This window comes from Hippoglossus hippoglossus, chromosome 21, assembly GCF_009819705.1.
Source record: "Hippoglossus hippoglossus isolate fHipHip1 chromosome 21, fHipHip1.pri, whole genome shotgun sequence".
NCBI lineage: Eukaryota > Metazoa > Chordata > Actinopteri > Pleuronectiformes > Pleuronectidae > Hippoglossus > Hippoglossus hippoglossus.
The window spans coordinates 10,832,492-10,845,887 of NC_047171.1; the positions used below are offsets into that span (position 1 = coordinate 10,832,492).

The 13,396-nt window shown below is 41.6% G+C and overlaps 1 protein-coding gene across 13 annotated transcripts in view; it reads right to left on the bottom strand.

Moving 5' to 3' along the window:
• Positions 1-13,396, bottom strand: part of dip2a (disco-interacting protein 2 homolog A) — a 79,724-nt gene continuing 66,328 nt past the window's right edge. For 3 of the 13 annotated variants that reach the window (XM_034573990.1, XM_034573986.1, XM_034573979.1), the window contains 21 exons: positions 12,752-12,888; positions 12,117-12,197; positions 11,494-11,621; positions 11,217-11,331; positions 10,349-10,550; positions 10,069-10,178; positions 9,661-9,741; positions 8,556-8,673; positions 8,217-8,338; positions 7,991-8,102; positions 7,334-7,443; positions 6,908-7,038; positions 6,619-6,787; positions 6,198-6,368; positions 5,578-5,607; positions 4,690-4,751; positions 4,320-4,377; positions 3,756-3,830; positions 2,462-2,636; positions 2,175-2,298; positions 1-2,044 (listed from right to left, as the gene is read on the bottom strand). In XM_034573990.1, coding sequence (XP_034429881.1) covers positions 1,792-2,044; positions 2,175-2,298; positions 2,462-2,636; positions 3,756-3,830; positions 4,320-4,377; positions 4,690-4,751; positions 5,578-5,607; positions 6,198-6,368; positions 6,619-6,787; positions 6,908-7,038; positions 7,334-7,443; positions 7,991-8,102; positions 8,217-8,338; positions 8,556-8,673; positions 9,661-9,741; positions 10,069-10,178; positions 10,349-10,550; positions 11,217-11,331; positions 11,494-11,621; positions 12,117-12,197; positions 12,752-12,888 — 2,564 coding nt within the window. In that variant the 3' untranslated portion in view covers positions 1-1,791. Of the gene's footprint in view, positions 2,045-2,174; positions 2,299-2,461; positions 2,637-3,755; positions 3,831-3,888; positions 4,150-4,301; positions 4,378-4,689; positions 4,752-5,577; positions 5,608-6,197; positions 6,369-6,618; positions 6,788-6,907; positions 7,039-7,333; positions 7,444-7,990; positions 8,103-8,216; positions 8,339-8,555; positions 8,674-9,660; positions 9,742-10,068; positions 10,179-10,348; positions 10,551-11,216; positions 11,332-11,489; positions 11,622-12,116; positions 12,198-12,751; positions 12,889-13,396 lie in introns of those variants that run through there. The other 10 variants (XM_034573987.1, XM_034573981.1, XM_034573989.1 and 7 more) reach the window with 7 other exon arrangements.

Consider the following 13,396-nt stretch of genomic DNA (forward strand, 5'->3'; position numbering starts at 1 on the left):
TTTCAAGTTAAAAGCACTTTTTTATTCATTAGGAAATCATGTTATGAAAATAATGACAACTAACCGTATATCAGACAACTGTATCTTTCCATATGTTAACAACAAAACTTTGCGAGGGAGGGAGTGACATCTCACGGTCACCAGAGCAGAACTCTCTTCTCCTTGTGCTCAGTGTGTGCTCTGTCCCGTCCTGGAAGTTCCCACTGTTCTTTCACACTTAAAAAAAAAAAAGTCTCTTTCCCATTGTCCACACACGAGGATCCATTTCAAATCATTTTTGTTTGTGAGGGAGACGTTCACGTCCATATCAGATTCAGTCTTTTTGCGTCCCTGTCGTCTCCTCCATCTATTAATAATTTACACAAAACCTGTACATACTTACAGCAGGCTGGGGCCCGTTTCTGAAGGGATGTGCACGTAGAAAAAAAGCAACACACAATGACGCGAATCTTTATGTAATGAGATGTCACAACACTCGCCTCATACTTTACATGCAGCTCAAAACACTTTTCATCCTCCACCCAACCTTATGCATCTTGAAATGAGGCTGTGACAGGCGGCATCAGACCCACTCCAATTTCTTCCAGTCTTTCGCTATAAAACACATTCAAATCGACTAATCATAGGGACAGACGTTAGTAAAAACACTTATGGAGTACGTGTGTGTCTGTAATGGTCGATGTTAGGATCAAGTATATTCATCTTAGCCATCAAGATGAGGGTAGGTGCAACAAGAGCAGGATTTACCACACTAACCTCCTTCTGCATATTCCTTTCCTGTCCACCAGCTAATGAACTTCACTAAATGAAGTCGCACAGACGCTGGGACAGGAAGAGGCATCGGAAAAAACACTTAAGGCTTAATTCGTATCATTTGGTGCTGCTAACAGTAAGCAGCGATTCTATTCCTCTCCGTATCGGGACGTCACTGTCCACAGTCATTCAAAGCCACAACCTTTCTCATCACTCATATTGCATTTCGTTCAGATAAAACAGGAACTATATTACACGTTTCCAATTCAGACAAGAACAAGATTTCGTCAAACCACGAGAATATTCTTAAACTTTTTGTTCTACAAAAACTAAAGCGTTACAGCTGGAATGAGCAACACATAACACTTACTGCCCCCCCCCCCTCCTTTGTCAATGCAACAACATGGAACTGAACTGAGCTGGATCACGAGAATCAGGGATCACATGAGGGTGCAGCCGTAACCTGGAGAGCTGCCCTTCCGTCACAGCTGTGACGGCGGTGCTGGTGGCGGAGTTTCTCTACGAAAAGCATTATGACCTGTGGACGCGAAAAGTGTGAGAGCTCGTTTGAAACAGGTTACTGGTTGGGTTACCTGCGTCGGTCCTGTTCTATGGCACAAGTGTTTGACAGATCAAAACTAACAGTCGTTATTGTTGGGACTGACAAAGTAAAAAATAAGTTAATGGCACAGTGTAGTATTAAACCTTTAACCTCCTGTTGTTCCTCTATCTGGTGTCCTTTGTTTAAGGAGCTAGACGTTCTGTCATACATATAAAACTTACTTTAACGAAACAAAAATGCCCTTGAAAACATTATTTGTTGAGGCAGATAAAATAAAAAATTACAGGGAGAAACAGACATTAGTTTGGGAATTTGTCTCCGTCTTGCATTTCATACTGTATTTCCCCTCTGCGACAGAAGAGGGCAGTGTGCTCTCTTTCAACAGAAACCAGGACCTTCCCAGCTCCATATTTTTTGTATCGTCCTGTGGTCTCCAGTAATGTGAGGAGTGACCCTCCCCCTTCCAGCAGGGCCCCTCACATGTTGTAAGCCACGTATATGGGGTCCAGCTGGTCGGCCAGGAATCCGTCTCTGAGGTGCATGCGCTGCTTCTCCCCTCTGGAGTTGATGGGGATGACACCGGGGTCGACCACCACCACCACCCCTACAATGAGGTAGTGCTCCTCCAGGACGACGTTAGTGACCAGAGCCACCAGGTCCAGGGCCTCCTGCTCGGATCCCTCCAGCTCCACGACCACCACGAGGAGGTTGGTCCAGGTAAACACCGCGCTGGTGGGAGGAGGAGGTGGTGGATGCAAAAAGGTTAAAAATATATATATAGCAGGAAATTTAAAAGTAGAAGAGGTTAGAAGTCAGGAATCATGTTGAATAAGATTCATAACTGATGCAAGTTTCTCACCATTCAGCTATGCTCTTATGAGAACGGATAACGGAGGTCTCAATGTCGATGGGGTGATACCTCATTCCCCTCAGCTCAAGAGTTTCATCAAGAGAGCCCACCACATAGAGGGCGTCATGGCGTTCTGAGACAGACAGACACACACACACACACAGATGTCAATTTATATCTAATAAATACATTTTTAGGCAATGATAGAGAGAGAGAAAAAAGGAAGATATCTTTATTTTTCTGTGATAACAATAATGTGGTGAGTGTGCGTTAGAGCAAGCACTGCTGACTCTCACCTCCGCTGGCATCGGTCAGCTCGGTGCGGCGCAGGAAGCCCAGGTAGCCCGTCCTCGCCCAGACCGTCTGAGTGTCACCGAAGCTGAGCTTGGTGTTGAAGTGGTCGGCGTGCAGCGCCTCCTCCCCGTAAACTGTGTAGTAGCCTGTGGCGTTGTGAGGACTGCTCACCCACACCTATCACACACAGACACAGTGAATAAACGCTGATTGTGAGATGATCGCACACATCCACCAACCTCCCGCTCAAGGTTTCAGAACTACTACGCAAACTATCGCATCACGTTTTAAATAACAACTAAAGCTGGATGTTACAGTTCCACAGAAAAGGCTTAATGGCAGATCAGTTTGCATTAGATTGTATAGGTGATATAATAAAGTGACCTGTGAGTAAATATTTACAGCAAAGAGAATAAACATGTTTAGTGGTCGTCATTGGAAATACAAATAAAACTGATCTGGTTAAAGAAATAGACGTTTGATCAGATATGAGCCCCCTGTCGTAACACACTGATTTCTGTGTGTGTGTGTGTATGTGTGTGTGTGTGTGAGTGTGTGTGTGTGTGTGCTCTCATTTGTCTGGCAACACAGCGTGAGGACTGGCTCTATAGCCAGAGCAAAGAGAACTGACTTATTTTTTTAAAGGAAACTTGGATTTCTGCAAATGAAACCTTTTTTCTTTATGTATAAAATGTGTAAAACGCCAACCAGTGCAATTTCAGTCTTCATACGTTTTTTTCCAGATTTATATAAGGACAATGACCTTCAGCCAACAGCCATGTTTGGTCTCCCAGTACAATGAAATTTAGTACATACATGTTATTGCAGCAAGAAGACTGTTACCTGATGGCTCAGGTTTATAACTAGAGCCTGACTGATTTATCGTTTGGGCAGAGAAAAATAAGCCGATATGAACCGTTCACAGTATCAACGTTTATTTTAACATTTTAGTTAAAAATAAAGTATATTTTCTTAATTCAAGTTCAATATATTTGGATGTATTTGTTTGGATGTTTTCTTATTATTTATAATAAACTTTATGGTTGAACTGTAAAACATTAAGCATTTCTTTTTCAGTCTATGGTCATAAAAGTTTGATAACATTTTAGGAATAATTGAATTAAAAAAATATATAAATATCGGACAATTTATCAGAAATGTTTTGTTGTCTAATCAGTATCGGCCCCCAAAAATCGGTTGGACTCTGAGGTTAACACACTGACTTTGCATCACAAGCAGGTGGAACAGGTGACGTTGAAATAAGTCTGCTGCTCATCAGATTACGTCATGACTTACCTCTCCGAGATGAGAGTCTCCCAAGGGTCCTTTAGTCTCAGTGTTTGCAATGATCACTTTCACTCCTGGAAGGATCTACAACAGCAGACAGACATGTGTCAAACTGACTGATTTGTTTTAAGACAGCAAATCTTTTGCAGCATAAAGTCACAGCTGTTTATTGTATTTTTTTTTATACTTGTGTTTATTTATATATTTAACAATTTATACAAACGTATAGAACAAACGAACAAGACAACTTTTTGGTTGCTACACCTCCATGCCATCCGTTCTCTTAGTTTTCTCTTCTCCATAGTTTTTAGCTGTGTCGCAATTCAGGGGCTGCGTGGACTGTCCCATTTCCAAGGCTCCAACAAATGCGGCCGACCGTTTTCCAGAACATTGATAATTTGTGGCATTTCCAAAATATCTGTTGTTCCACACTCTCTCCAGTAGGAGACTTTTTTTTGAGAATTAACTCCTGACCGTGGGTGTGAAAAAATGTTGAAGAGAGTACTCTCCACATGCATTAATTTGTGGATGTCGGCTGTCAAAAGTAATTTAGTGCTTCACACGACACCGTACCTTCCCAGACTCCATCAGCGGCAGGCTGTGTGGTGACCCTCTCTCCACAAGGCGAACCCTGAAGAAGATGAAATTGAAAGGTCAAAATCAGACAAAGTATAGCTCACCTGGTAGAGCTGCTGCCCCAACGAGGCAAGGCCTCAACCTCGATTCCGACCCGCGGCCATGTACATGTCCTCCCCCACTCTCTCTCTATCCCCCTTTCACAAGCTTCCTCTGTCCTGTCCATTAAAGGCGATAAAAAGCCCAACAAATACACAAAAAACCCAACTAATAATAATTACATACACAAATATATTCAAGAAAACATCTAAAAGGACGACATAGATTATCTCAAAAACGACTCTTGTAATGAAATTGGTGCCCCCACCTGTCGTGACGTAGAGCTCTCATGTCCACGTAAACAGTGGTGGGGTCTGGTCCAGCTGTACCCTGGAAAAAAAACATGACTTGAGTCACTGACGTACCCCATTGACATTAAATGGATTCTGTGTGCTGTCTGAGTGGAGGGAAGGTGAAGTTATGACACAACTGTAGACAAAGCAGGGGGGGGGGGCAGCCAGAAGCCAATCAGCCAGGCTACAAGAGTTAGGGCCTCGGCACAACTCAACCATGTAGACACAGACACGGCAAGGACCTGCAGATTTAAATTCACTTGCTCTAATGGGGAAAAAGCTACTTCTGTAATAAAAAAGGTCCCAAAATATCCGAAACGATCGAACTGAGCATCATTTGTTTGGACTCGATGTCCAAAACTTAGAATTGTAACTGAATAATTTCGTGAGCATTGACTCCTTAAGTTGTGGGATTTGTCATCATTAACGCTGTGAGCTTCGTCACAACACACTTTATTTTCCATCGCTCCTTTGCCAGAGTATAGCCAGAGCACAAGCCAACAATGAGTCGCTGTACGGGGGCGGACATGTCAAGCCAAGCAGAGGTTTCAGCAGCTGCGTTGGAAGTTTGAATATTGTGATTGTCAAAACATTTTTTTAATTAACATAGCACTCCTCAATTTAGAAATCTTCTCAAAGTAAATACATCACAGCGCCGCTCGTGATGCTCATGGTATAATGTACTGTAACAGCATGAAGCTTAAGCTTGTCTGGAAAAATAAAACCATGAAAAACATCACTGAATAAAGGTTAAGCATGTTCAAACGTCATGCAAGATAAACAACAAACACACACACACACACACAGAGACAGACTCAGTGGTAGTGCGATGAGCAAACGGCCACTCTTATATCCCACAGTACCTGCTCAGCCAGTTTTCCTAACCTGTTGGGCTGACAGGACAGGGCAGGACAGATAAATAAAGATATATTTATATACAAAGACACACATGCACACACCAGACAACACACCACAACACACAGTCGCATACACAAAAATCCAAAGGAGGCAAAGTAGGAGAGAGAAAACAAGGAGCGGTACTGTGGGGCAGCATCGTTCAAAAATCCTCCGTCTGCGGAGCCTCAAAAATTGACAAAGTCGAAAGGTCGAAAATATAAATAATCACATCAAATTATTCTTCATTAGTTATGAAAATAGTTAACATAGAATTTGACAAGAAATTAAACATTCTCTCTTTCTTTCTTTAAACTAAATTTAGACATCTTATTTCTTACTTTCCTGTTTTTAGTTTCTTTGTTTTTTTTGTTTTATTGGTTCATTTTTGCCGGATAAACTGCTTCTTTTCAATTATTTGTACTTTGTCACACAATCCTGTGTCTTTCACTAATTTCTTGGATGTTCATCTGAATTGTTACATAGGTTTTGGCCCTTAAACATTCATAATCAAGAACTCTGGACCTCACCCTCCCTAATTCCCTCCTCTCCTCCTCCTCCTCCTCTTCGTCCAGCCACAGCTCCTTACCTGCAAACAGATCGCCACGTTCACCCTGCAGCCAAACGTGGTGCTGACGGCACGTGGCGAAAGCCCCAAGTCTTTGAAGATCTTTGAGAAGGACTGAGTAAGTGCGATGCGGGGCCGCTCCTCTGCTACCACCATGCACGTACGCACGCAAGACAGGTTCACATTCCGCAACTGGAGACAAACAATTTTTTTATATCATTAAACTTTTTACGTTTTGACAGATTCATTAAACAACAGACATTATTTGTAAAATCCAAATCTCAAGTGCTGCAGGCAGTGACGTGTTTTCCTCGATAATCACTGGGCGGTGGAAGAAGAACCGCAGGAAAAATAACCCGTTAAAGTAAAACCCTTAAATTTCGTGGAAGAAAATGCTGCGATTTGCTGCCTCCCTAGTGACACGCTCATTAGACAAACTGACCCGTAGTGCTTCTGTCTGTGAGCCCAGGCCTTTGGTGCACATCTCCATGACCGAATACGAGCAGAAAGTGACTCGCACTTTGTACTGGCTGACTGCAGCGAGCCACAGAGATGCGTTGCTCTCTAGCTCCAGAGGGGGGACCAGGATCGACTGGTGGCCCGAGTACACGCTAAAACATAGACACAACACACAGGAAAAAAAGTTTGGGACAGCCATTAACCCAGGATCTAAAGCTTTAAACTCATTTTGACTTTGCCATTATTCATTTGATCAGAGGTGCTGGTTTTACCTGCAGAGACACCAGAGTGCAAAGCCAAGGCCGCAGTAAGGGTCCAGGCAGATTGCGATCTGCCGGGAAGGGTAGAGCTCGCACTGCAGCTTGATGGAGCGACACAAGGCACTGGTGGCTGCATGAGACATCTAAGAGAGATGATATGTCACATAGACGCATAAATGATGAATCGCTACACTAAAATTCTTCTTTAAAACAACCTCCGGAGCTTTTATGGAACTGCAGTTTCACACATGGACACGTCAGCAGTGAGTAGATGTCTAGAAGTCTGTGGACTTAAATGTGCTGATCTTAACACTAACAATTGTTTTCATGATCTCTAACTCCTGAGAGCAGAAGGTAAAAGCCATGTTGTGATAACAGGAGTATGTGGAAGCTGGTAATATCTGGAGACTACTGAACAGCACATCTCCTTCTACGTACCTTGACCCCCGCCAGAATGCCTGTTGTGGACACACTGAAGTCCAGGTAAGCTAACATCTCTGGGGTTGGGGGCTTGTACATTTGGGGACTCTTCTTCCTGGGGAGGTCATCTGGGAAACGAACAGAGGAGAGTTTTTCATTGCAGACACGTCATTTTTTCTACACTGTGCCACTCTGTAAATGTTGTTAAATTTGACCAGTAAATAATCTGAGGTGGAAAGCCAAAGCTCACACGACCTGACTGCTCACGCTATACATTCCTGTCGGCTCCTCCAGACCGACTCCAGACAAGGGTTTTTTTTTTTTAAAGAAGAAGAAGTTGAAGTTTGTTTGCTAACAATGCTAACAAGGGAAAATGCACTGCCTTGATCATTTGTGCCACTTCTTTGCCAAAACGTCCAAAATAAGCTGCGCTAGCATAGAGACACGCAGGTGGCTTGGAAGATTTGGCATTTCAGTCTGGCTATTCTGCAGAAAGAAAGAAAAACTATATTTGAGGGTCCAAACTTGTAAATTGATCACTACCTACACTCTGATTACTGTACTTTCCTTCCAGAGAAGGACAATGTGCTGACTTTGGAGGAATCGACCTGTGACTGCTTCAACCGTGCCTGAGCTGAAGACCTTGGTGTGTTTGCGTGCATGTACACAACTCACCTGTGTCCAGCACCATGGGCCAGCTCTTGACGTCCACGGCAGCAGCAGCCTCTTTGGATTTCAGCAACTTCATTATTGCTTGTGTTGTCAGGATGCACACCGACTTACTGACCTTTAACAAACACACACCCACACTACAGTATTACTACATTCACAATGTATATATCACTTTAACTGTTTAATGATTGCAATAACTGCGGTGGGAGGTCGGTGGACTCTGTGTTACCTCAACAATCATCTTGACAGTGGGCAGGGTGGTGGCCAGGTTCTGGGGGTGCGGGGGTCTGACAGTGACTGGCACACAGCCGGCGTACAGGCAGCCGTAAAAAGTGGCAATCAGGTCGATTCCTGCAAATAGATGTTTATAGTTTTGCATTTTATGTCTTGTAGCTGATTATTTCACAACAGATTAAGCAGCAGAATTAACTTTACTGTAATAATAGGTAATTGATCAAGAGCCAAGGATCTTTGTTGGTGTGCAACTGCGACAGATAGACAGATAATACTGTGCTCTGGAGGACAGAAATTAAAGGACAAGCTGCACAGTAGCAGTAGCACCTCTTACCTGGCGGGTAGACGAGCGCCACATGGTCTCCAGTGTTAAGGCGTCCCATCAAAGCTACGGCCACCCGCTCTGCCCGCTTGTGCAGTTGCAGACAGGAAGCTGTACTCGCCACCGTGCCCTGAAAAGAAAAACAAAATAAGAACTAGTTGTATTTATCTACACTTTTACATGTTTCTTTAATTTCTACAGATATAACAGGGATTCTGCAAATTAAAGATTCTTGCAATCTCTAATGATTTAAATTTAAGAGCTATTTTTTCTGCCATTCTGCCAAAACATTTCTCTTAAAAATAAAGAAAAACAAATGATAAAGTGTGACAGAAGAAATTAATACAAAACATAATTAACATCTACCTTAATGTATTACACAATAATTTAACATATTTTAGACTATTTCTTTGACTTTTTAAGACCCCAATAGAGACCCTGTATAAAAGTTATAAACTCAGTGATGGGTCATCTTTATGGTCTGCGGGATTTATCAATCTGTACATCTCTATCAAGGTACTTCTAACTTTTTAACCTTGCAGGAAATGTTGCAAACCAATAAGAAAGCTTTTTAGAAGTTACAGGATTTTTACATCAATGTAATTAAGTACCTATATAATGTAACTTTATAAGCCAAATAGAAACACAACTTTCTAGCAGCTCAATAGCAACAAACAGGGAATTTAAGGACTAATTTAGCTGAGCGGGTACACAACACTTTATATTTAGAATCTAATATTTAGTTTTTAATTGCCACAGGTCAACTTGTACTTAATTGGTCAATTTTTACTCCTTCTACAGTATTTTGTATTCTTCTGAAATGTTGTTCCTGGTAATGTATTGTGTCTTCTTATGTACTGTGTTGTATTCTTTTGTCTATCATACATCAGCGAAAGCAGAATTTCCATTCATGCCCACATTATTGGACAATAAAAATTTGAATCTTGAATGTCGCAGTTCCATCTAAAAACTGTTTCTAAACTGAAATTCATTATATCACAACATAAGCGTGTTGTCATTGCAAGATGAACTATCATATATTGAGGTAGTAAATTATATCTGTATCCAATTCTTAATTTAATTCGTGGTTAAGAGACGGTGAATAAAACAAAGGTACCTTAGCATTGAGAACAAGGAACAGAGGATGGTCTGGAGTGGCCTGAGCTCTCCACTGTAGCACATCCTGTATGTAAAGGAACTGTAGGAGAGAGACAGAGACACAGGTTTAATTACAGAGGAATCAAAGTGAGACAAGAATAACTCATTAAAGAAACGGTGTTGAAATGTTGGTGTATGGTGGCACGTGGTGTATTGCTAATGCATGATGGGTTTAATGGGGTATCGTACATGTGAAGCTGAAAACAGTATCAATAATAGAGGAAGAATCAGATTTACACAAAACTGCGTTCATTCAAACCCACGTCCTCTTTTTGTGTTTCAGATTCCACACCCTCTGTTATGTAACCGTACCTGTGTCTGCAGTGGATGTGTGGAGGTGATGAGTGGGTGAAATGGGGATGACTACCTTACGTGCCTGGTCATTGTCCTCCAGTTGTGCCACGTCTCTCCCACAGGCTTGTGCGATCCTCTTGCCTGCTACCAGGTTGCCCACTATCATAGAAGCAGGACCAACTTCTAAGAAGCATAAGCAAACAACCAGTGTCATCATACATGTCACTGAGGTTACAACCAAAATTCATGTTAACACAAAAATAAACACAAGAAAATACCGAAATTAACTAAACAAGTCTTTGCGCTGCATTTTTTCCTAAACCTGATGCATGCTGGGATGTCTGGTAGGCTACCTGGCTGTTTTTGTCTCGGCTTAGGCAGGTTGGTCACACAAGTGTGAGGGCACATGAGGACATTGCAGGGGTGCAAGGCGCCCTCCAAGAAACGCTGTTTGGTCTCAGATATGTGGATGCCACCCAGGGGTGCCTTTGGGAGCGTGTTGGCAGGCACCAGAGCCAGGCAGTACACCCCGACCTGGTGGATGCTGTCTATTGCCTGGAAACAGACACGTAACACACACGGAAACAGAGGAGAACTTGAGATCAGCAAAGTTGTTAAAAAAATATATATTAAAAAATTTTCAATATCAAAAACCAAGTGTGAGCTTGACATAAAAATTTTAAGTAGGAATAAAATATGATTAAATGAAGTAATAAGACCAATAAAATAATAAGATACATATAACCAATAAAAGGAATAAAAGGACAAGGCCCAAGTTTCCCTTTAAATAGAATCATGCCGCACCAAATTTTATACACTTATAGATATCAGTTCCCTAAATATGTTTTTCATCTAGATCCATGAATCATTCTCTAGGAAAATGGTGAAAATGTAAAAAAAAAAAAAACTTTATCACGCAATGTTAGAGAAAGAAAATCCTGGATCTGCCCCTTAATCCGGATATGCATTGTAAATGCAATGTAATGGTTTCTTTCCTGACCCATATCAGCTAACGTTCGTGGTAATCAGTCCAGTAGTTTTTGTGTAACGCTGCTAAATAACATAAAAACACAAATAGAGACAAAAACATGACCTCCTTGGCGGAGGTAATAAAATCTAGTTTGCACTTACTAAAATAAAGCATGCAAAACCACAAGTATAGTTGTTTAAATACATGCTACAGAGTGATAACATGAGAAGAAGACAGGACTCAGTCAGTACCTGAAGGACACGGCTCATCCACTGGAAGCTGTCTTCTTCGGAGGCATCCGGCCTTTGCTCAGCCACAACAACAATCCTTTCGTCATGCAGCACAGACACAGAAAACACTGCTATCCTGAAACACACAGTGCAAAACAATGCAGTTAGAGCCTGACTGTACTCATTCAATCAAGCTTCTCAGTTATTTACATCCTTTACTATGTCAGTAGAGACAACACAGCAGATAAGACAGATGTGTAGACAAGTGGCAGGTTTTTCAGGCTCCTTCTTCGTTTACCTGCCCCTGTACACAAACTTCATGGGCTCCACTGCCAGAGCTGTGGCGACCACGTCGTCAGCGTTGTGTCTCCGCCCGCTGACCACCATCAGCCCTTCCATCTTGCCCACGACAAACACAAGGCTGTCCTGGTGATGAACACAAAGTCAAAACAATTAGATTTATTTACCAAATGAGAGATAATGGTTTGTTGGAAATTGAAAACTTAACTGAAGATTTGCAAATGATCATCAACCTCTTTATATACTTGAGCTGTCATGTCTCTGTTTTCAGCTCAGGAATAAAAACAATGTGATAATTGGTCCGAAAAAAGTCACCCCCAAATTTTTGATTCACTTATTGTTGTCCTTTATGATATAAGCTTATGAGGGATCATCTCAGGTCAGTGATATAAAACAGGATTTCTCTCCTTTGAGTCTTTTCTGAATAAACAGACCCGCAGATCAGATTTAACTGACAGTTGTCATTGCAACCAAATATGTACAATCAGAGAAAGTATCAATGTTTTATGTCAAATATCTTGTTGTTCTTTTAAGCAGACATGTCATTTAATATCTGTATATGAGGCAGACGTTTAAGTAAAGGAAGGTTAACAGACTGCAAAGTGATGAGGTGGAACTTACTGGTCCCACAAAGCCCAGCAGTGACGTCCTGGTGAAGGGTCTGTCACTGACGGGAACCCCAGAAGATGTTACCGGGATGGTCTGCAACAGGAAATACACGTGTATGGATGAAGTATTTTGAGAGATCAACATCATACTCTGTCAGCTATAAACAAGTTGAATTAAAGATTTGAAATTAAATTTAAGATCATACTTGTGATAGAAAAACACACCAAAACTGACAATATACTTGTTCTATGTAAAAGCATTTATGTCCGTTATACTCCACCGCTTTGATCTCCATTGTCCCAATTTTGAAAGACTTGCAGTTTGCTTCATAAGCACTTCCAGACACTGGTTTAACCACCATAAATACTCATCATTCTCAAGCCACTTGTCGTTAAACTTGCATTTCCCCATGTTCATAAACTAATCAGGAGGCTGGCTAGAAAGGAACTAGTTTATTTAATTTCAACTTAACCAGAAACAGAGTAAAAACGCAGCGCATACCAGAACTAATGTTTTTTCTTCAGTCTGACAGAAGTAGAGAAATTCTCTCAGTGATGTGAAATATTAGGACCCATCCCGTCTGAATTTAAGACAGTTTCAGACTTTTTAAGGGCCTGCGGCGTCCGTTTCAGAAATAAAAGACTCACCTCAAAGATGTTCTTGGTCATCCCTGGGAGGCCGTAGTAAGCTACACCGGTGGTACCTGAGCTCAGGCAGATCTCTCCAACCTCATCGGTGTGACAGAGATAAGGTGTCCCCTCCACCCGCACCACACAAACAAGAGCTGGAGACGCACAACGATGACAGGAGAAGTCCACTTCAGAACAATGAAATATCATTAACAGTACTGCAGATGTCTAAAATGATTTACTCATTCCATTTGGAGAGCTTCTTTCTGTTTGGGTCATGTTCTAATTACAATTAATTACTTATGCCAAGATGGTTATGTATTCACCCCTGTCCATCTGTTTGTTTGACAGCAGGATTACACAAAAACTACTAAAGAGATTTCCATGAAACTTGGCGGAAGGATGATCAAGAAAGAAATCAGTAATTTTTGGTGCAGATTTGGACAAAGTGAAGGATCCAGATTTTGGACATTTTCACTGATTTCCCAGGAAAAAAATCCGACATACTTAGGGAACTGATATCTATGGATGTTGTAATTTGGTGCGGCTTGATTGAATTTAACGGTTGGGCCTTGGCTGGGGTATTCGCTCTACTGAGTACCATTCTTGTTATGTTTGATTTAGATTTTTGTTCGCTTTGTAATTTTGTTTTTAATGGTTCTC